This window comes from Callithrix jacchus, chromosome 10 (genome assembly GCF_049354715.1).
Source record: "Callithrix jacchus isolate 240 chromosome 10, calJac240_pri, whole genome shotgun sequence".
NCBI classification, from domain to species: Eukaryota; Metazoa; Chordata; class Mammalia; order Primates; family Cebidae; genus Callithrix; species Callithrix jacchus.
Genome location: NC_133511.1, coordinates 98,917,352 through 98,941,300, shown reverse-complemented (window position 1 = coordinate 98,941,300; position 23,949 = coordinate 98,917,352). Strand labels below are relative to the sequence as shown.

At 43.6% G+C, this 23,949-nt stretch overlaps 1 protein-coding gene across 8 annotated transcripts in view; it reads right to left on the bottom strand.

The window, feature by feature from the left end:
* The window catches only part of KIAA1549L (KIAA1549 like), a 293,593-nt gene that overhangs the window by 116,677 nt on the left and 152,967 nt on the right, over positions 1-23,949 (bottom strand). For 2 of the 8 annotated variants that reach the window (XM_017978006.4, XM_035262324.3), the window contains exons 1-5: positions 11,531-13,889; positions 10,508-11,119; positions 8,073-8,188; positions 4,466-4,685; positions 3,491-3,624 (exon numbers count right to left, since the gene is read on the bottom strand). In XM_017978006.4, the coding sequence (XP_017833495.3) occupies positions 3,491-3,624; positions 4,466-4,685; positions 8,073-8,188; positions 10,508-11,119; positions 11,531-13,874 (3,426 nt within the window). In that variant the 5' untranslated portion in view covers positions 13,875-13,889. Of the gene's footprint in view, positions 1-3,490; positions 3,625-4,465; positions 4,686-8,072; positions 8,189-10,507; positions 11,120-11,530; positions 14,093-23,949 lie in introns of those variants that run through there. The other 6 variants (XM_035262326.3, XM_035262325.3, XM_078340823.1 and 3 more) reach the window with 6 other exon arrangements.

Below are 23,949 nucleotides of genomic sequence, written 5' to 3'. Positions count from 1 at the left end.
TTAGATCTTACATTTAGATCTTTGATCCATTTGGAGTTGCTTTTGGTGGATGGTGTTAGGTAAGGATCCAACTTCATTCTTTTGCATGTGAATATTCGGTTTTCCTAATTTGTTAAAAAGACTGTCCCTTCCCCCATTGAATAGCCTTGGCAACTTTGTCAAAAACCTTTTGATCATATACAAGAGGGTTTATTTCCAGGCTATCTGTTCTATTCCAATTGTCTGGATGTCTGCCTTTATGAGAGGACCACATTGTTTTGACTATCATAGCTTTGTAGTAAGTTTTGAAATCAGGAAGTGTGGGACCTCCAACTTCTTCTTCCTTTTCAAGATTGTTTTGGCTAATCCAAGCCCCTTGAGATTCATGGGAATTTTAGGGTTAATTTTTCTATTTCTGTGAAAAACAATCACTGGGATTTTGATAGGGATTACATTAAATCTTCAGATCCCTTTGGGTAGTAACAATCAATATTAAGTCTCCTGGTCCATAAACACAGGAAGTCTTTCCATTTATTTGTGTTTTCTTTAATATACTCATTTTTTATAGGAAAGAAAAGTGAGCTCATTCTTGATGTATAGTTAAGACTAGCTCCAAGAATAAGAGGCCTACTGGTTAAAAGTCATAGCACTGGTCCCTGAAATTCATGCCTTGTGCCCCAATAGGAACAGTCCCTACAGGGGACACTTTCCTATCACCCTTTAACTCTTAGATTCCTGTAGCCTCTAACCTCATCTCCTACTTACCCCTTACTCATGCCATGACTCATTTAGCTAATAAGACCTGTAGGCTGATGGAACAGAAAGCTGTTGCTTGCCTGCCCAGCAGCCATCCTCCCTTCTTGATAGCACCAGAATTTTTCTCATGGAACCACCTCTCCTCTCTGCTCATGTGTTCTGGATGGGGCTGCCCCACCCCGGTTTCAGGAGTGGTCAGGCCTAGTTGATCGGGATGCTTCATCTCCTTGGCCACAGTTACTGATCCAGAAAGGGCACAGTGCGTTCAATGAAAACTAATCCCAGGATTTTTACTGGAATGAAACCAGAAAAGGCACTTTGGTTCCACAAGACTGTGAGCAACAAGGAGGAGACAAACCTGGGGATGCAAGGGGTCACCCCATGGGCTCTGTGGACAATGGCAGTGCAGAGAAAAGCCAGCCAAGAAATGAAGAGAGAACTCGATGAAGAAATCATCTAATCACCTGGATATAATTGTGCCTGAAGTAAATAAGTGTGAACCTTTCAGTTACATGAGCCATTACTTCCTCTCTTTGCTTAAGCCTCATCAGCTTAGATTCTGTCCCCGGAAACCAAAAAACATCCTAATTAATTGAATCCACTGTAATCTAGTCCCTAATTCCAAAGCTATACACTTTTTTGTTGTTTATTTTTCAATGACTCTCTGAGCAAATTAAATATTTACATGGTCTTATTCCACAAAGGATTCCAGGTGACTTAGAAATTCTATATTATACAATAAAAGGAAAGGTTATTAATTACAAAACCAGGCCCTGGGGAAAGACAACCCCAAGGGAATGGCAGGATGTAGGTACCATGCATAATATAGGGGCCCAGAGGGTTACTAAATCCAGGCAACAAATTTGGCTCTGGGCTTCCTGTCAGCCAAGGCAAAAATGGAAACAGGGTTAATAAAAACAATTCATCCAATTATCCATTCATTTCAAGAATTGCTTAAATGTTCAAGAGCATCTAAAATTTATTTCGATGTAATCTTCAAATCACCTCCTATTGTCTTTTCCAAGGAAGGTTTGTTACTTGATTTATAAAGTTTCCTCTAAAGACCCATACCTACCATAAAACAACACAAGGAGGCTTCTTAAGGCCAAGGGCAGCTTACCTTGGTGTCCTTTCTAGTGCCTGATAAATAGCAGGCACTCAGTAAGTCTGTGCTTCCTGAATACAATTAAAGTATGCTGTGCTGCCAAAATCTAACTAGGCTCATGCACCTGTGAGGATCACAAATCCAATCAGAAAGCAAAAGAGTTCCCACAAGAGAGCTGAGTCACACTCCTTACATAAATCTTCAGTCTGTGACACGTTTTTAGATGTTCGTCTAACATGAACCAAATCATAATGAGTTACTTCCATCTACACTTTGGATGAATCTAGAACAGGAAAGCTGCTCACTCAAGTTAAACTGTATGCCTTCTACATCATATTGCCTTTGCTGATGATTCACTAATGCTAAATGTCCACTTCAAAACCACTGGGTCTAATAGCAAAGGCTTTAGTTCAGTAGTCAAAACAGACATTGAAAAGAAGAGTTAACTGGGGACCAGATGAATATCATTAAGAAGCATCTGTCTTTTGTGGGATGATATCTATGTAATTGCAAAAAAATTTTAAAAAGATCTGAGAAAGGCTTTTGGTGCTATGTACGTTGTCAATCCAAAAAACTGAGCTATGGTGCACCAGGTGTGGTGGTTCACACCTGCAATCTCAGCACTTGGGAGGCCACGATGGGAGAAACACTTGAGCCCAGGAGTTTGAGACCAGCCTGGGCAACACAGGGAGACCCCTTAATGAAAAACTTTAAAAACGGGCAGTTTAAATGTTCAAAAGCATCTAAAATCCTGTCCCCCAATAGCAGCAGCCCCTACAGGGAACACTTTCCCATCACCCTTTAACTCTTAGGCTCCTGTAGCTTCTAACCTCAGCTCTTACTTCCTCCTCACTCATGCCATGATGCATCTCCCAGGGATGTCCCCGGGAAAGAATTCCCTTGTTTGACACAGGCTTCATTAAGGACCGCATTTCTACATTGCACCGACTTGAGCATAGCATAGTGGATAGGAGCATGGGCTTTTGACTCAAGTCCTTTTTCCATTCTTTACCAACTGTGTGACCTTCTGGAAGTTTCTTAGCCTCTCTCTCAGTTCTCTCTTCTATGAAATGGGAGTAAGAATATCTCAGAAGGATTTCTTAAGTATTATGTAGCAAAAAATTTGTAAAACACTTAGCACAGTTCCTGGCACATAGTAAAGCCTTCAATATAAAATGTGTGTGTGTGTGTGTGTGTGTGTGTGTGAGTTTATGTATGTGAGCATGGGTGTGTGTGTGTTGGCATTTGTCTAAACTAAGGTGACTGGAACATAACCCAATGCAAATAACAGAATAGGCAAATCTTGGTGACTTCGCTACTTAGAAGTGATTCATTTATTCATTTTATATCAGACATTTAACACAGACCCTACAGCCTAGTTCAACTTTCCAAAATAATAAATGTATTGGAAAGGCCTCAGAAAGCATTCCATGGGGAAAGAAATATAAAACCCCAAACCACAGTAGGTGCACAGTGACACAGCATCCCTCCCGCCATGGCCAGACCCCCCAGACACCCTCACCAATGCCTGAAGCACAAAGTTACATTTATACATGGCAGCTCTGAAAGGGAAGACCCAAGTCATTTCTTGCCAGAATCTGCATTGTGGTTGTCTGTCAGCTCCACAGCCTGAAGCACCTGCCTCCCTACCTGAATCGTCAAGTTGCTTCTGGTATTCAGGACCCTCCTCTCGGCGTCCTGGAACGCTTTCTGCAGCCGCTGTTCCATTGTCTGAGCAAACCTGCAGGACTGGATGTTGTCAGCTTGGCTCACAAACTGCAGCACTAGAATGAGAGTAGTAAATCGGTGCTCACCAAAGCTCTGTGTCTCAGTTCCTTGGATTTAACAGTGGTCATAATATAAAACAGCATGATTTTAGATGAGAGGAATTAGGCAAATAAATAATAAGCCCAGACAAGGTTTGAGTGTAGTTTGGAAAGTGGCCCTTAAGATGATTTATAACATAGAAGAATTAAAATCATGATCGAACCAGAGATTCCCTCCAATCAAAAGATTTTATATTATTTGAATGGAATATGTAGACATCTGCTCAAAGACTGAAAAATCATAACCTAAAAGAGATCATGCCTCCTAGTTCTTTGGAGGGAAGAAAATCAATTGACCTTCATTGCTAAGTTGATTGCTTCAATTTTAAGAGTTTCTCTACTCTGGTAGTTTACAAACTTTGCAGACCAGAAATCACCAGAAAGTTTGAACAAAAAAATATTCTAAGACCTAAACTCAGAGATTCTGATTCAATGCCATCTGGAACCCATTGCTCCAAATCATAGATTTTTTTTTTTTTTCTGCATGTTCAACTCTTACTGGTATCCACTGATAATACAGAAAGAAATATAAAATATAGTACCTGGTGCTCAAAAGTACTAAGTATGTAACCTGGGAAGGAAGGCTCCCATGATAGAACATTTCTAACAAATCCAGGGTTGGAAGAGTTTCGACTGATGTGCAAGGAACTGGAAAATTTCAGTGGCAGGACCCTTTGAAGACAGTTCACAAGGACTTTAGAAAATGGCACAACAGCTAGTAATGGAGTTTTTAACCAGGTTTCCACTTGGTACAGCCCTGATCCCAGAATGGATGAAAATCCTTTTTTGAGTCACTTGCCTGTTTTCAGCTGGAAGTAGCCTGCAGGCTGGGGGTTCCATGGGGAGGCAAGTACTGCCACAGACTGTAAGTTTGGAGTGTGCTGCTTCAGGTCTGCAGTGACATTGCTGACTCCATACACACCCAACATTTCCATCACCACAGCAGGCAAGTACACCAACCTCCCTTTGGTAGCATAATAACCAATGGTGACATTATGAGAATATTCCAGAATGTCCACCTACAAAACAAATGGACCCACAAAACCCATTGTATATTTCCACAGTACTTTAAGTTCTTCTTGGTATTTCTCAGAACCACGGCTGTTAGAAGCAAGGGTGGAGAATAGAATGTTCTCATTCAACAAATACTCTTCATAATCCTATGAAGCATAATTTGGATTGACAAGTCTCAAAATATCACAGAAACAAAAAAATGTAATTTACACCAAAGCTTCATGGACTAGAATTAAGTCTGTATCTTTTTTATTCTTTAAGTGCCTCTGTATAATCTTGCAAGCATTAATTATTATTACCAAAAAGGTAAAGAGTAAAGAGTAGTTTGAAGAGATTTTCAGTGACTGAAATGCTGAAAAAAGTCTCATTATATTTCTCATCATTTACCAGAATTAAAAGGTAGAAATGATAGATTAAGTGGGGGCACCTTTGGGGGCACAGGTCAAGAAGTAAGCAAAGTGAATTCCTCTTAGTAGAGTCAGAGAGAAAATTCATTCAGACTCTGTCATTGGCTTGTAAACTGGTTTGAGACCAAAGCAGGGCTGCAGCACAGAGAATTTCTCCTACAGCTGAACCCTAGGAGACAATGATGGTGTGAGCGCTTTATGTCCCAGGGGTTTTTAAAAATTGTTTTGGTTTTTATATATTAAATGTAATGTTTATTATAGAATTTGAGAAGCAGAGAAAAGAGTAACATACATACAAACACACACACACACACACACACACACACGTATGCAGCTACTTTTTTCCAAGTTTTTATTGTAGGAAAATACACAATATACAATCTACTATCTTAATTATTCTTTAATGTACTGCCCAGTGGTATTAAACACATTCATAATGGTGTACAACTATCACCAGTCACTACCATCCATTTCCAGAACTCTTTTCATCTTGTGGAACAACTGGAACTCAGGGTTTTGTTCTGTGGGTGTTTTTGTTTTTGTTTTTTGTTTTTTTCAGACAAGGTCTTGCTCTGTCACCCAGACTGGAGTGCAGTGGCATGATCACAGCTCACTGTAGCCTTGACCTTCTGGGCTCAAGCAATTCTCCCACCTCAGCCTCTAGAGTAGCTAGGACTACAGGCATGTGCCACCATACCTGGCTAATTTTTATGTTTTGTAGAGATGGGGCCTCACTACATTGCCCACACTGGTCTCAAACTACTGGCCTCAAGTGACCCTCGTGCCTTGGCCTCCCAATGTGTTGGGATTATAGGCATGAACCACGGTGCCCAGCCAGGACATTTTTGACACCCACTTTCTCCCCATATTCCTGCATCTCCATGTGTATTTTCCAAAGGAAGCAAGACAACTGATTTGAAACAGGAGGGGTGTGCCTTTGCTTCCTCCACATTGTGTGCCCGCTTGCTTAGTTTTTCCTGAAGATGGTGCTCGATGATTTTAGGTGGAACAAGAGGTACTTCAGCATGGACCATGGACACACCACAAGACAGCACTAAACCACTCAGTGAGAAAGTTGTTCCCTTTCCATCCTTCTAATGACTCCAAGAAATCAGTCTCAGTTTAGTGAATATTTGCTTCTAACATCTCTCTAACCCTTGCTAACGCCTTTTTTAAATAAACGAACAAAGGGACACCAGGCTCAGCCTTAGAGGCTTCTGCAAGCAAGGACCACCAGCTTGAATGTAACTAGCTGCTGGGTTTCAGTTATTCTCATTCTTACCATCGTCTTTTATTTGTGACAAATGATCATGATTTCCATTTATGGTGGTGATAGCAAATGCCCTTTCAAAAAAAATGTAGTTAAGTTTTTAAAAGAGAGCCCATTAAACAACAACAAAAAACCTAACACTAGGCCGGGCACGGTGGCTCACGCCTGTAATCCCAGCACTTTGGGAGGCTGAGGCGGGTGGATCACGAGGTCAAGAGATCAAGACCATCCTGGTCAACATGGTGAAACCCCGTCTCTACTAAAAATACAAAAAATTAGCTGGGCATGGTGGTGCGTGCCTGTAGTCCCAGCTACTCAGGAGGCTGAGGCAGGAGAATTGCCTGAACCCAGGAGGCAGAGGTTGCGGTGAGCCGAGATCACGCCATTGCACTCCAGGCTGGGTAACAAGAGCGAAACTCTGTCTCAAAAAAAAAAAAAAAACCCTAACACTAATTGTCACACTGCTCTGTGATGATATGCAGCAAAGACCAAAACTATAGGAGTCGTTTGAGAATGACTGAAGTTTAGCAAAAACTGTAACAGGCAACTAAGTGGAAATATTCACATTTTCAACTTCCCGTAAAGTTTCTGGTGCAGAAACCATAGGAGCCTCTCATAGAATGCATTTCTTTCTCTTTTTTTCTTTTTCAGAAGTATATAAAGGAGATTGACAATGATCAATAAAGTATGTGCCAAATCTTTCTAGTCCTTGGTGTTGATGGGAGGGGAGGGGTCAGTAAGCTGACTGCAGCTGTAGGACAGAGAACATCAAAAGAAGAAGCCAGAGCAACAGTTTTTAGTGGTGCAAATGGGAGTCTAACGACTGCCAACTGCATTTACTGTCTGAAAACTTGGAATCAAACCCCAAGACTATAAAGTGAAGCTTCCATCACTTGGATAAGCCATCAAAATCAGCCAGCACTCATTAAACAGTACTTGGCATTAAAAGAAAAAAAATGTTTACTTCCCTGTGTGCAGCAGGCAATTTAAGCGAAGTCAGACTTGATTTACAAGTCAGAGTAATTTTTAAATGCCCGGAAATAAACCACTGTTTACGATGGTCATGAAAATAAGGGGAAAAGCAATGGAGAGTTTTCTAGAGAATTACACGAACAATGGAAACACTTTCCCCAAACGATGGAATAATGAGATGGTTTAAGACAATATATCCAGGCTTATATATTTATTTATTTACTTACTTGAGACAGAGTCTTGCTCTGTTACCCAGGCTGGAGTGCAGTGGCACAATCTTGGCTCACTGCAACCTCCACCTCCCAGGTTCAAGTGATTCTCCTATCTCAGCCTCCCAAGTAGCTGGGATTATAGGCACCTGCCACCATACCAGGCTAATTTTGGTATTTAAATAGAGATGGGGTTTCATCGTGTTGCCCAGGCTGGTCTTGAACTCCTGACCTCAAGTGATCGCCCACCTAGGACTCCCAAAGTGCTAGGATTACAGGTGTGAGCCACCCACCTGGCTAATATAGCCAGTCTTTGGAAAGAAATCTAGACATAAAACAATTTGTCTTCGTTTTCCTCAAAATTTGACCTTTTTCTCGAGCTACTACACATTAGCTAGTTGCCAAAGTGAAGACAGATTCTACTTCTGCCAGCGTTGTTATGGTACCTAGAAAGGAGGAAAACAATCTAAACATATTCTAGACCCAAGAGGCAGAGTGCGAAGGATTAGCTTGGTTACAAAGCAAGGCACTTACGTGAGCTGAGACATCGTTCTGATGGAAAGCCTTCCGCAAAGCCTGTGTGAGCCCTTTGGCGATACTGAGCTTTAAGGATTCACTGATCTGCACTCTCCTTTGGGTGAGAAAGAGAACTGTGGGGTAAAACAGAAGCGTGGCAATGAGGAAAAATGGCAAATCTCATCGTTCATTTGCCCCTTGCTCCTCCCAGCCACCACCTTATGCAAGTTCTGGGCAGAGCGGGTAAGCATAGAGCCATCAAGGAGAGTGTAGGCAGCTCTGTGGGTCCTGCTAAAGAAGCCGTTTGTGTGACCTGAGGAGAGAGTGAGCTGGTATGCTGGTGGCATTTCATTTCTGACAGATGCTGCCTCTGCCTTTCAAAGCCGGCTTGACAGTGCCTGCCCCAGGCGATTCTGCATGGGAAGAAATTCCTGCAATAAGATCATGGGCAGTTCCTTAGGTGCAGGCCCTGAGCTAAGTGCTGCAGCCCCAAGCAACCCTGCATCAGGAAGGTACCATCCCCACCTCGCAAGTGGGATGGAGACACAGGATGGAAAACAGGCATTTGGGATAGAATGTGGCAGGTGCTATTTGAAGGGAAGCCTAGAACGCTGCCAGAGCTCCTAGGAGGAGCATCCAGACCTGAGTTAGGTAAAGGGATGGGGAACAGGGAAAATTTCCACGGGAACTGATGCTTCAGCTAAGTTCTGAAGGATCACAAAAGTGAAATTTGACAAGGGGGAAGAGATCGCCCTCACACACTCCCAGCAGAGGGAGTACCAAGCGCAGAGGTGCGGAGGAAAGAAGTGAACTATTTCAGGATACAGTAGTTCCCTCTTAGCCACAGTGCGGCTTTCCATGGTTTTCTTTACTGCAGCCACCAGAGTCTGAAAACAGGGGAGTATGGTACCATGAGATATTTTGAGAGAGAGAGTGAGAGAGACAACATTCACATCACTTTTATTACAGTCCATTGTTATACTTGTTCTATTTTATTACTAGTTGTTGTTGACCTCAACTGCACCTAACATAAATTAAGCTTTATCATAGGCATGCATGAATAGGGGTTGGTACTACCTGCATTTTCAGGCATCCACTGGGGAGTCTGCAGATAAGAGGGGACTACTGTATATACACGTTTAAACTTGGTCCTAAGGGCAATGGGAAATGAGTCTTAAGCAAAGGAATGCATTTTAGAAGGTTCTCAACTGCAGACTGGAGAGCAGACTGAAGAGAGGGGACGTCCGAAGGCAGAGATATAAACGTGGCTATTGTCACAGAAATCTAGGTGAGCAATGATGACAGTGTGAACTAGGGAAGTGGCAGTGTGAATTAGGATGGAGAGAAGGGGCACCCAGGAGGCAGAAGTGAAAGGAACTGGTGTTTGATTAGATGTAGCTGGGTTGGTGGGTGCTGGGAAGAAGACAGAGAAGAGAATGTTTCCAACTTCTGCCTCTGAGGGGCCAGGGCTGCCTGTCACCCAGAAGAGAGTGGCAGGGAGAAGGGACAGAGAGAGGAAACCCAGATGGTATAATTTCTTGAGAAGTAGCAAGAGATAATCTACTTTTTTCTATGCCTAATTTCACAATTTCCCATTTTAGAATAGGATATGTCTCAAGATATAATTTCATTTAATTCTTCGTGGGGTGAGGAGGAAGGCAGGATGTGAGCATTCAACATTGGCATGCTCTTTCAAATAATTTGTTAAAGATTTTTATAGCAAACATTGCCACACTATTAAAAGCACTCTGTGCATTCTAGGCCTGCTTTGCTACAGCTGGGGAGTGGGGGCTAAAAAGACAGCATCCCATCCTTGCTCACAATTCTAGTGCTGCCCATCCCACTTTTTCAAGAAAGTCTTCCTTCTAACATCAACAGAAATCCTGCGCTCCCACATAGTGTGTGGAAGCTGTACTTTTGCTATCAGCTAATTGAAAGAATTCATGACAAAAGCCTTTCTGAACTCTGTAGTACTTCCTAAGATGTGGTGCTTAACGAATCACATCATTCATTCATGGGAGACATCCCTGATGCAAAATGGTACCTTTGCATTCTCAGACCCACTGGCAGAACTGTGGTTTCCCAGGGGTTTCTGATACCTAGGACTAGACTCCATGCCACATCAGGCTCTCTCTCTCTCTCTCTCTCCCCTCTCTAACACTTGCTAAAGCTATGGTCTCCATCTTGGCCCTATGGATGTTTTAGGCTGGATTAATCTTTGTTGTCGTGGCTGTTTTGTGCATTGTAAGATGTTGAGCAGTATCTCTGGTCCCTATCTCATTAGATTTTAGTAGTGCCACCAAGAATAACAACCAAAAATGTCTCCAGACATAGCCAAATGTCTCTGGGGGAGGGTGACAAAGTCACCTCTGGTTGATAACCACTGGTTCAAAAGAAACATATTGTTAGATCTCCAGGCTTGCTGCTTTAAGTTCAGAACAGTGATCTCATACCTGTCTTCACCAGGAGCTTACTGGACATCTGACACTCCAGGTTGGATGCCATTTTGCCAGTTGTGACTACCGCAGCTGATGCGGCGGGAAGGGCAGCATCTGTGTTTTCTGCTCGCAATGGTGGCAACCGGGTGGCCTTCACTGAGGCTGCAATGGATGTTAGTGCGGCCGTGACTGTCAGGGGGCGTGGCGTGGATGCTCTGGGCATCTCCGGGTTGGTGGGGTTTGGGAGGCCAGTGTGCATGGCTTGTGGTTTCCTGGGGAGGTATGTCGTAGACAACAGGCCAGAGGCAGTGCCCATGTTTCCTTGCATGGCTGTATGTGTGCTCATGGTATGTGCTGTTCTTGCATACATGTAGGTTGGTGTGAACGGGAAGGCTGTATGGATTGCCCCTGGTGTTCTCTTTGGGACAGAGGCGGCCTTGTTTGTGACATTTTTAGCAAGAGTAGTCATTGAACTGCTCTTAGCTGGTCCTGAGGCCACGGCCAAAGGGCTGGGGCTGGTGCCCTTAGCAACCAGGGCTGCAGAAAGTGCAGGTGGACTTGATTTCCTCAGAAATAACGTGACGGCAGTTGCTGCTGTTGGCTCTACCTTTGATGACACTGTGTCCACTGTAAGGAGAGAAAAAACAAAGTTTGTCACTGGCTGGGAATGCACGTGTCACTTGTTTTGATGATGAATGGATGTAACTTATGGATTTGCTAGGGTGAAGTCTCTGCATTCTGGGCTTTCGGTGGACAGAACTTAGGCAAAGCAGCTCTAGGCTCATTAAGTTGATTAACCATAACAAGAATGCCACTTACAGCACAGCTATGGTTGATAGCAAAGATGCTTACATTGTGAATAGTTTCAAAAGCTCAAGTAGGCACAGGATCAATGACATGACTATTTGGGGCTGCTAACTCACTCTTGATAGGGGGTACGAGCTCTTCAGAGCAAAGCTGGTATCTGCGTTGAGCTTGAAGATGCTTTGACCACAAAAGCAGTCATACCTGTTTTGGGGGTACCAGGGAACAAACTACCTGCATTAGTGGCTGCACCTGTCCATTTCTTGGGGTGCTGAGAAGCCCGCAGCACTCTGGAGGAGGTCTTGGGAAAGACACTGGCCGATAAAGAAGATTCAGCAGCAGAGTGATATCTCAAGATGTTCTGGAATGGTCTGGAAGTATTTCTCTCACGTGATAAATTGATGTCACTGGAAATTTCAGAACCTGTATCTGTTCCATCTGAAAGCATTTCCTGCAAGCCATCTGTAGAAGTTGGTCTTGACAAGGTTAGGAAAAGAGGGTGTGTTGGCTGGTCGGGCAACTGTGGTTGCGGATGAGACACAGAATGTTGACTTGTGGATGAGTCATACTCAACTTCAGCTGTTTGGAAGTCTATGGAATGGTTGTTATTGCTTAGGGGCCACAGGTCTCTATGGCTTCCAACCACGGTCATGTCTGACTCTTGCACAGGCTGCTCAGTGCTTGTACCAAGGATGAGATCCTCAGTGCTAAACCCTTCTCCAGTCACTGAATGCCCAGCAGTAGCTCTGAAATCCTGAGATTTTATGGCATTGGCAGCCGAAGTTAAACCACTGGGAGGAGCCGTTGGAGCTAAATGAGTTTCCCAACTTGTGGAGCTAACTGTATGTCCATTTAAATCATAATTTGTTTGCTGCTGCAAGCCAGATATTATTGATTCTGTGGAAAGGGATCCAGGGTCTGCTGAAAGAGAACTCCAGAAAACATCTGTGGTTGTTGGCTTTTTCATGTCTCCCATTGTTGAGGAATCATAGACATCCATGGAGGACAGCGATGTTTTCACCTGTCTGGAGGCTGAAGCTGGCAACCCAGAATGGGCCACCGCAGCTGCATAGCTCTCTGGCTTGGTGTTGGAAAAGCCAAGAGATGGGGAAACAGTCTGGGTGGCTTGTACGGAGAGCATGGAAGGTGGAGGTGATCCTGAAGGAAGGGAATTTGTTCTTGGTGCTGTAATGATGGGAGATGAGACACGATGGGTGCTGAAATCAGAGACAAATCCATTTACAGTATGAAGACTCAAAACCTCTTTCCTTGGAAAGGCCTGGAGAGGAATCGTCACATTTGCCTCTTCATTTTTCCTTAAAATGGCTGTCATACTGTCCTTTTTCCACCGGGGAAACGTCCAAGATGTGGAAAGAAGATGAGGAACTCTGCTTGAGAGGAGCAAGTCTCTAGCTGCAGTAGGAGGGGACCCATCACTGCCCTCTGCTGGAGGAGTAGACATTTCTGGCACGGGAGACGGGGAGGCATGATTCTCTGTGGGCTGGAGGAAAGTAAGTATGGAGGGAAAGTCGGCTGTCCCAGTTGATGGTGATGCGGGAACTGCCCCAGAGAGGATAGCTTGCTCTCGACCCGGTGCGGTGACATGCGGAGGAGAAGGCACCAAAGAGGAAGAGGTGTGTTCTGCCGAAAGGGCGGGCCCTCTGGAATTCTCTGGAGCTGCTGACAAATGCAGCGGGTTAGCAGAGTCATTTGTAGTGATAGGGACTAGCTTTCTGCTGGTCATTTCTACGGCCACTGATTCTGCAGTCTGGAAAAGTGGAGGCTCAGCCTCATGGGTCGCTGCTTCTGTATTCTTAAAAGTTGGTAAAGACACCCCATTGTACACTCTTCTAGCCACCCCATCTTTGATCTGCTGGGTGGATGCAGGACCTGAAGCCACTTCCAACATTGACCATGAGGGGCTTCCATCTGGAAGCCAAAGACGACTTCCAAGTGCTGGGGGAGGGGGAGATGGATGGGACGGTTCTGCCATGGGGCTCAAAAACCCAGATGTGGATGAGCCTGCTGAATGGGGACCCTCTGTTGGGGACAGCTCAGAATGCCACTTTGTTGAGGATCCAGAGATACCTAGATGAGGGACGCCTATGAGATCCCGGGTGGTTTTGGATGGAGTGTGTTCCATTTCATTAGAAAATGGGTTTAGGGGATTACCTATGTTCTGACCTGAAGAGGGGTCAGCTGGAGCTGTTTGGGGAACTAACAGCACTTTGGAGGGTTGCTCTCCTGGCTCAGAGATGATGTAATGAGGTGAGTCAGGAGTCAATGAAGAGGATGGAGGTGGAGGGAGGAGTGGGGGAACATCTGACCTCAGGGGATGCTTTGAAATGGAAGGAGTCCCTGCCCATACTGGCTGGGATGGGAGCACCGCACTGAAGGACGCCCCTGACGGGACTGTGGACAATGAGGGGGGCATGCTGGTGAGAGGCAAACCTGACGCATCGGCTGCTTCTTGTCCCCTTCTAGGCCCGGGTTGGACCAGGGACTCCGTAGAATCCTTGGAAGGCTCAAGGGAGGCGCTATGTCCGCTTCCTTGGTAAAGGGAAGAAGAGAAGTCCATGTGAGCCCTAGTTGTGTGGTGTGTCTTGGACGCAGGGGTTCGGGCTGACTGTGGCAAGCTTGTGTTGTCAGAGGGCTGTCCCAGCACAGTCTTGATTCTGTCTGCTGCTGAGGAAGACCTGACTTCTGTGAAAGGCCATGTTGGTGAAATCGGTAACAATTTCCCCGGAGGAAATGACTCTGGAGTCCGGGTGACATTCACCTGCAGATTGTCTGTTCCTGTGAAACAAAATATCAGACTGTCAGGTGTTGGATATTCGTGAGGTGCCTGCTGTGGTCAGGTGCTGGAGACAAAGGTGTACAAGACAGGCTCTGACCGGACCCATCACAGAAGGCTCAGGAAACTGTCAAACAACAAAGTACATAATTTCAAGTAGGAAAATGTTGCAGCTGACTTACAGGGCAGGGTTGGTAAGAAGCAGTTTCTGATGAAGTGATGTTTAAGCAAAGATGTGGAAAATACTCGTGTATTAAACAACTCTTTTTTTTTTGGTACCACCAGGCCACGTTTCACAAGGCCTGGACTGTGAAACATGCAACCTAGAAAATCAAAGCTGAATGTGGTCAACTTCCATGGCCAGGAACCCAAAATGCACAAAACTAAAGAAGTGCTGTGTATTCAAGCATGAACCTTTTTTGGGACCCCAAGGCATCTTGAGTGAAATATTTGAAGCTGTCTGCCTTTGGAAAGATGGCTCCAATGAAACATATTTATCTTCCTGGATTTAAAAGGATTCCCAATGCTATCATTCATGCCATGTCAAACAGCAAGGGAGATTTTCTTTTAGATTAGGCTATTTCAAAAAGAAAACCCAGGAAGGAGGTACTTCTCACAAGGCCTGGTGTCACTCGAAGCACCTACAGAGGCCAGAACTGTCAGCACTCATGCGTGGCCCTGCAAGCAGACAAACAAGGAGCCGGGGGACAAGCTGGGGACCTCCACAGGAAAGGAGGTGAGGAAACAACTCTTGGAAAGTTGCAAGTTCACTCTGAATTAGGTGATATGCTAAAAAAAAATCTTTTCACATTCTTCTTTTCCTTATTTTTAACATTTCCCATTCTTGGGATTTACAGATACCCAAGAAGCTGGACTTACATCATTTTTAAAACTCATCAGGGTATAAGCCAATATTATTACATCAGGCTTATTGACTTGACTTTGTAAGAGAAACCAACTCCCTCTCCTACACAAGCCATCCTTATAAGCCCAGCTCAGCCTGACTGTCTCCTGATCACCAGATCAAGATAATTAGGGCTCTTTCTGCAGAGCCAAAGCTCTCTCTGGCCTCCACTGGCCCACCTCAAATAGAAATAAGTGGCAAAATGCATATATAGTTCCAAGACACTAAAGTCTGCATAGTATTTCATTAAAATGCATGCCCTCCTGAGGAACTGCTTCATGGTTTACAATGGAAATTGTGTTTCTATGTTATCACATGCAGCCTAAGGAGGTATTCCCCCCTCCAGACAGTTGCAGTTTTACACAGAAGGTGGATACTGCTTTCATGCCTCAGTCCTCCCTGTTCATGTTGCTTATCTCCTAGATAGCCTCAATTTCACGCTTTGCATGCAGGCTTATCTGGTTACTTATATGGGTAAATATAACATCTGTATAAGGTATATTTGCATTTTTGTATTTTTCATTTCAACTTTAGAATCCACTTTTATGTGGATATTAGATGAAGTCTGTATAGGATTTCTTCTTTTGTACTTTCACTAAAATGGATTCAACCACGATTCCAACTCATAGATTCAAGAATCAAAACAAATTTATCTTATTTCAATAACATAGCCTTGTAACTCAGAAAAAGGATGCTACAGGCTGAGCATCTTTTGCTTTCAGCAGGAAGTTTCACAAAGTCCTTCACACACACACACACACACACACACACACACAATCCTGCAAGCAGGATGGAGGAATGGGGGCTAATACCAAGGGATCTGTAACTGACTGAATGACCATAGCCAAGAGAGACTGATGGAAAACTCCAGGCTGAAGGGAAGAAAGACAGTCTCTAGCGGATTTGCTTCTACCAGACCATGCTGTTTTCCAGACCAGAAGCTAGTGTTTCCAAAGGTAGCTCCTATGAGGCACAGTATTCCAAATGCCTCATGAAGAAAAGTTTCTATGGACAATCTTGAGAAGTGCTGTATACTAGACTCACAGGTGATAGTCAACGATGCTGACCATATTTTTCTGGCTCTCCCCCTTCTAAGCCCATGGGAGGACTGAACAACTTGGCATTTTTTGGTAATTCAATGAATATGCTTTATTGAATTACCTATCTGTGGTTTATGGGGGGCCATGTAACTAATTCCGGCCAATAAGTTTGTAAGCAGAAATGCCAAGTGTCACTTCTGGGCTAGAATATTTAAGTGCTGGAAGAAGATTCTCCAGAACTTTCTTTCTCCATAGCAAAACAAAACAAAACAAAAAGAAACAAAACTTAGCAACATTATATTTCAGTAAGTTGTTACTGAAACAAAACTTAGCAACATTATATTTCAGTAAGTTGTTACTGAAAAACGGAAGGAGACAGCAAAGAAGGAGGAGAAAGAAGAAATTAGCAATGTTCAAAGTGTTTGCTAGTTCACCAGCCTGCATCCCCTATGGATTCTGCTGACAGGATGTACAGGTATTACGAGCAAGAAATTAGCCTTTGCTATTTTATATCACTGCAATTTGGGGGCTGTTTGTCATTGAAGCATAACCTAACTTATTCTAACCTATTCAGAAACTGATACCAGAGTGGATCTGGAACTTATGTGGGCATACTCCCATTGTCATGTAAATAAACGATCAGAAAGTCCCGTAGTCAAGAAAACATAAGAGGTATGAAATTAATAAATAGGATGTTGGATGGTTTAATAAAACTTGGTTTAGCCAATATTTCTCAAACATATTTGACAGCTGGAATATGCTTGGGATGTTTCTCAAAAAATTTGACCTCAGAATTTAGTTGACTTAAAAAAAAACTCGATGATACACATAAAGCTAAGGGAGAAAGCATGTTCATTGAATTACCAAATGATGCCAAATTCGCAAGAACTGATTTGAAGAATTTCAGAAAAACATGTTTCAAAGACATGTCAACTGACTGAAATTATTACTAAATGAAGACATATATTAGGATTAAATATAAAAGCTTGCCCTTAATCCAAAAATTACCTAGACAGGAACAGGATGGGGGCACAACCCTTTAAGAATAGCTTATATTATCTGCAGACAGAGTTGACTAGAGGTCATGATGAACTAGAGGAGAAATATAGGCCAGCAAGGAAATAACAAATTTTTAGGTTACATTAACTTTTTTCACTCTTTAACTAGAAGAATAGTTCATGCTTAAAAAATAATATCTATATGTATCTACACTTAGGAAATAATACCTTTATGAAATGAACACTCATGTGCCTCTTACTCAGCTTACAATAGAGTCAATATTTTTAGAGCCCTCTCCGTGCTATCTCTCCAGGTTCCCTCTGTCTTTCTTCTCCCCAGAGATAACCACCATTACAGGTTGAATTTTTAAAACTTAGTTGATTTTTGGGCCGGGCGCAGTGGCTCACGCCTGTAATCCCAGCACTTTGGGAGGCCGAGGAGGGCGGATCATGAGGTCAAGAGATCGAGACCATCCTGCCCAACATGGTGAAACCCCATCTCTACTAAAAATACAAAAATTAGCCGGGTGTGGTGGTGCATGCCTGTAGTGCCAGCTACTCGGGAGGCTGAGGCAGGAGAATTGCTTGAACCCGGGAGGCGGAGATTGCAGTGAGCCGAGATCATGCCATTGCACTCCAGCCTGGCACCTGGCAACTGATAGAGACTCCGTCTCAAAAAAAAAAAAAAAAAAAAAATTAGTTGATTTTCAAAGGGATCGAGTCCACCATACTCAGTGCATACCTGGTCACCTGGGGTGAATTCTGAGTGTCACATCTTAAGAAAAACACTAAGAAACTGATACATGCTAGTACATGATCTTTATGGAAATGTTTTACATTATAAAAAGGAAAACTTTTTATAAAGGGAAGGTCCCCATCTGCACACTGGAGTGAGGAAATCTCAGGTAGTAGTAAAAACTTCATGACTGAAAAAGCATATTGATATGGTTAGTCCACAGTCCCAGCTGAGCCAAGCCTGCTGGGCATGCCAGCCCAGACAACAGACACATGAATGAGGACCAGGCGATTCTTCCCCTAACCTTTGGAATCACTCCACCTGTCTGAATCATCCCCACTGAGGCCCAGACATCATGAAGCAGTGACAAGCCTATGCCCCATCTGAATTCCCAAAGCCATGAGGATAATAAAATGCTCGTTGTTTCATAGCACTGAGCCAGGGGTGGTTTGTTGTACTGTAATAATAACTGAAATAGTACATGTGTGATCGTGTCTCTCGCTTCTGGGAAATGAGTCTCTATAGCTTTAATCAGATTCTCAAAAGGATTCAGAAGCCAAAAATTAGTTAAGAACCCTTCACTTCAATGAAAAATAATTCTGCTTTATACACAAGATTTTAGAATTATGTCTATGCTAATTAGGTAAAACATATCTGTATTAATTAAAGTTGCATTATGGAAGGCCATAAAACGGAAAGACAAATTTTGAGGAGGAAATGAGGGATAGCTAGTGTTTATTAGGCAGAAGGAAAAAATAAATTAGGAGAAAAAGGGTAAAACCAAATCACAGACAACTTGAAACACACTTTAGGAAGGCAGTGAAGTAAAAATCTGATCAGGTGATGTGTCAGGCAGACTCCAGTGTGGCCCCATGATCTCCATCTCCTGGTGGTCACGCCTTTTGTGATCCTCTCGCCTTGAGTATGAGGAGAACCTGTGACTTTCTTTTTTCTTTTTTTCTTTCTTTCTTTTTTTTTTTTTGAGACAAGGTCTTGCTCTGCCACCTAGGCTAGAGTGCAGTGGTGTGATCATGGCTCACTGCAGCCTCAACCTTTTGGGCTCAAGGAATCCTCTCGGTTCAGCCTCCCTAATAGCTGGGGCTATATGCATACACCACCAAGTCCAGCTAATTTTTGTATTTTTTGTATAGACAGAGTTTTACCATGCCCCCAGGCTGTTCTCGAACTCCTGGGTTCAAGTGATCTTCCCATCATGACATCCCAAAGTGTTGAGATTACTAGCCTGAGCCACCATGCCCAGCCAACCTGTGACTTTCTTCTAACAACAGAATAAGTGATAGGATGTCCCTCCTGTGATTTTATGATCTTATATAATACCCCACATTGCAAGCAGACTTCTTGGTGCCTTGATGAAGTAAGAAGCCACAATGGGAAAACCCAGGTGGTGAGAACTGTGGGTGGCATCTAGGAACTACTGGTGTCTCTAGGAACCAGGAACAGCCTCTTAGAGCTGATAGCCAGAAATGAGCCAAAGCCTTCAGTCTGGCAGCCACAAAGAAATGAATTATGCCAACAACCTGAGTGAGCCTGGAAATGGATTCTTCCCCAGCCAAGCCTCCAGATGAGAACACAGCCCAGCCAAAGCCATAAATGCAGCCCTGTGAGACACTGTGCAGATAAGCTGTGTCCAACCTCTCAACTCATGGAAATTGTGAGATAATAAATGTATGCTGTTTTAAGCCACAAAGTTTGTGGAAATTTGTTAAATAGCAATAGAAAACTAATACAGGTAGGAAGTAGGGAGCTTTGGAATGTTGTACGGTGAAGCAGGAGAGTAGGAAGAAGGGAGAGCACAGGGTATCATGACTGAAGAGTAGCATGAAGGATGGTGCAAAGTTGCCATCAAGACAGTTAAAAAGAAGCACAAGTCAGTAAGTTTGTTTGGTATATCACAGAGAACGAGTCATGAAATAAAGATTCTAACACAGCACCTGAGATTCAGAGGAAGCAAGAGTAGAAACAAAGCCACACCAGCAAGCATGTTGAAACGTTGCTATGCAACAGGTTGAACTCTTATTTTTTAACTCTATTTTTCAAGGAAAAAAATACCAAGCTACTCTAGTCAAATTACTGAGTTCTTGTTTTCCTCAATAAACTTCCACTGACTCCCCAGTGTCTCTTCTTCACCCCAAAACACCATGACTTTCTTCTACTTAGTCTGAATGACATGAATTACTGTTTGCTCACAAATATGGTTAAGAGTCTTCAAAAAATTGTAGAAAGCACCCAGGCACAGTGGCTCATGCCTAAAATCCCAGCACTTTAGGAGGCCAAGGCAGGCAGATCACTTGAGGTCAGGAGTATAAGACTAGCCTGGCCAACATGGTAAAAATACACACACACACACACACACACACACACACAAATTAGCCAGGCAAAGTGGCAGGTGCCTGTAGTACCAGCTACTCAAGAGGCTGAAGCAAGAGAATTGCTTGAACCCAGGAGGCAGAAGTTGCTGTGAGACAAGATTGTGCCATTGCACTCCAGAGAGTGAGAATCCATCTTAAAAAAAAAAAAAAAAAAAAAAAAACTGTGGAAGGCAAAGATAAGTCCTACACACAAGAGAGGGAGACAGACAGTGGTGGTTTGCTGCACAAGCCCCAGACTGGCTGCCTTTTCTGCATGTTTACAATGATGGCCCACCCAGGGACAAGCCAACAAACCCTTCTGTTTGGACCGACAGTGTTTCCCACGAAGGGAATTAGTAGTCTAAAGAATTTTACTGGAAAGTAGTTTAAATGATAAGAGATTTAAGGAGGTGCTAGATGAGGAAAGATAGGAAACAGAGATGGATTTATGTTGGAAACAAGAGTGAAAGCAAGCAGGATAAAGACTCTCAAAATAATAAAAAGTTAAATGAGTCCTCCTCCTCTCAAGGAAACAAGAATGGGTAGTCATACAAAACTCTATTCAATACATAATTTATACACATAGATTTTCACTAAGCTTGTCTGGCTCAGACGGGCTGAAATAAAACCATGATTCTAAGAGCTTCAGAAAAGTGACAAGTCACTCCTGTAAGACTACCAGGCTTAACAACTTACATGAATTGGGATCACGTGCATGTATGCACATGCAGGGTAAGTATCAAATGTTTTTCTGGGCTTTGCAACTTTGCAGAGAAACTCATGAATGTGAAACTTAGCCTTGAACTAAAAAGACCAGAGAGCCATTTATTATCATAGTGAAATTTAAAAGGAATTAAGAAAATGCTTAGCCAGGTTTGTACACATAGAACCTGTCGTTGTCTAATGTGTAAAAACAGTGTGAACTGCTTCCTGAGACTCCTCCCCACATCTCAGGGACCACATGGTTACACAACAGGCATAATTACAGACTGTTCAGACCTCTGTCTTCCTGAGGCTGTCAGCGTTGCTAGTTTATCATTCTCAGTTCTTTTACACAAGACTCAAACCCAGGCTGTGACGGTGCTCCTCTCTAATTACTCCTGCCAGGTAGCAAACAGAACTTTCACCTCAATGAAGCATACATGTACTGATGAGGCTCCCCTGCTGCTGTTACCGTCTGTCGGAGCCTCTCCCCCATCAGGCCTGGGGCTATATCAGTCCCCTGGTCATGATGCTGTTATCACAGACCCCAGAGTCTGCTATTGAAGGAGTGTTCTCCCTTTCATTTCAATGCTGCCCTGGATTGCTTCCTGGTTTGCTCAAAACTACTCTTTTAACCTGGCCACAGTGGTGGTTCTTTCCCAATCAGCAGTGCCCCTTTCTCTGACGGCTGGAAACATGGAGGGAGAAGAAAACCTTTCCAAGGTGTAGATATAAGCCTGGCTGCGTTTTCCATGACACTCACAAGACAATCCACTTTGTCCTATTCACTGTCCACTGGTGGGTTTCTTTAATGGCAGCGCTTACAGAAAAGCAAACTAGATCACTAGTAGCTCTTTAACCAAATAAACGAAGGCAACCAATTAAGAAGCATTAATGGAAATGCCAAGCTCCTCTCCCTGATACATCAGAGAAAAATATCTGCAGCTTTTGATCAGGCCCTAAAATCAGACTGGCTGGATTCAAATCTCACTTCTCCATTGGACAAGTTACTTAACATCTCTGCACATCAGTTTCCTTATCTGTAAAACGGGGATAATTACAGTACTTACCTCATGAATTGTTTTAAGGGTAAAATGAGCTGATACACAAAGTCCTTAGAATAATGCTCATAGAGCACATAGTGGTCACAAGTGTTACTATTGTTGCTATTATTATTTTTTTTTTTTGAGACAGATTCTTGCTCCATCGCAGGTGCCAGGCTGGAATGCAGTGGCACGATCTCAGCTCACTACAACCTCCACCTCCCGGGTTCAAGCAATTCTCTTGCCTCAGACTCCCGAGTAGCTGGGACTACAGGTGCACGCCACCACACTCACTAATTTTTGCATTTTTAGTGGAGACGGGGTTTCACCATGTCGGCCAGGAAGGTCTTGATCTCCTGACCTCGTGATCTGCCCGCCTCGGCCTCCCAAAGTGCTAGGATTACAGGTGTGAGCCACCGCAGCCGGCTATTATTATTATCATTATTTGTTCAGTCCAGGCTAGGCATGAATGCCATCAAAGGTTTGCTCAAGGATCAGGATTCCAGACAAACTCAGAAATGGCTGCAAATCATGGATTGCCAGAATCTCGAACATCTTTGCATGCCTCATAGTTTGCAGGACATTTTTATATCCATCACCTCACCTTGTTCTTCCACAGTACCTGTGAGATAGAGGGTGAAGATTATCTCATTTTTACCAATGAGGAAACAAGAGCTCAGACAGATCAAGTGCTGGCTTGGCCAAGGTCACACCAAGAGATACTCTGCAGCCTAGCGTGGCTCAGCCTAGGTCTCCAGAGCCAAGGCTCTCTGCACCATGTGGGAAGGAGTCAGTCTCCTTCATCTCCAGCTCTGGGGTGGGCTCCACTCTCCCAGAGTAGTCTGAGAAGCCTGGGGCCCACAGAGCTGCCTCATTCTTCAGAGTTCGATGTGTCTCTCTCCAGTGGTATTTCGGCAAACATTATGGAGCACAGCTCTAAATCACCAAGACCTGTCAGGCTTCCATTCCCAGAAGGTCAAAAGAGATGGACTAAGAGCCACAGCTGTGCTGAAGCATCCACCCACACCCAAACCACTTACACGCCAAACCCTTCCATGGCCCCAAGTGCTGAAGTCTGGCGCCTGGGACCTTCTTGCCTAACGTAATTCCTCTCGGGGATTTTTAAAACGAAATGCACCAGTTAATAGAATCAAATTGCCTTTCCTTGAAGTAATGCCAGCAAACAGAAGATTCTGTTGACTGCACTGATAGAAGCATTTTAACTTTCAAAGCCCTTTCATAGCTATTTCTTTTTTTAAAAAGTTTGTTGCTAATCTTTTGTGGAATCAGGTTTAAAAATAAAGCTGGTACCTGTCCCTTCCAATTTTTTTTTTTTTTTTTGAGATGGACTCTTTGTCGAGCAGGCTGGAGTGCAGTGGTGCCATCTCGGCTCACTGCAACCTCCACCTCCCGGGTTCAAACGATTCTCCTGCCTCAGCCTCCTGAGGAGCTGGGATTACAGGTACCCACCACCATGCATTGGCTAAATTCTTTGTATTTTTAGTAGAGATGGGGTTTTACCATATTGGTCAGGCTGTTCTCAAACTCCTGACCTCAAATGATCCACCCGCCCTGGCCTCCCAAAGTGCTGGGATTATAGGCATGAGCCACCATGCCTGGCCTCTCTGCCTCCTAATTTTGCCATCATAATCCCTACGCAGGAGGTGGGGCAGCCACAATGACCTCTTTTGGACTAGAGCATCACACACACTGAAGGTCCCTTGTTTGGAAAAATATTATCTGTGTCAAGAAAAGTAAACCAGTGGGACTTAGTGGGGGTTCTTCCCTCTTCTTCTCCCAGATCTTTCTGACAGGATCATTAATAAGTTTAAACTCGACCACAGAAAACACAATTAACAGCCAATAACTGACCTTTAAAACTAGGACACTCATACTTGCAAATCTTTCCAAGGTTTCATATTAATTTTTACTATTTTGTGCTAGTGGTCCAAAGGGAAGTTGAGTTCATTTAAATCCATTAGGCAAGAAAGACTTTGGGGATACAGAAAATACCATGTCTTTAAAAGAAAAGCAGTAACAGGGGCTTAGAGAATTGGGCAAAAAGAC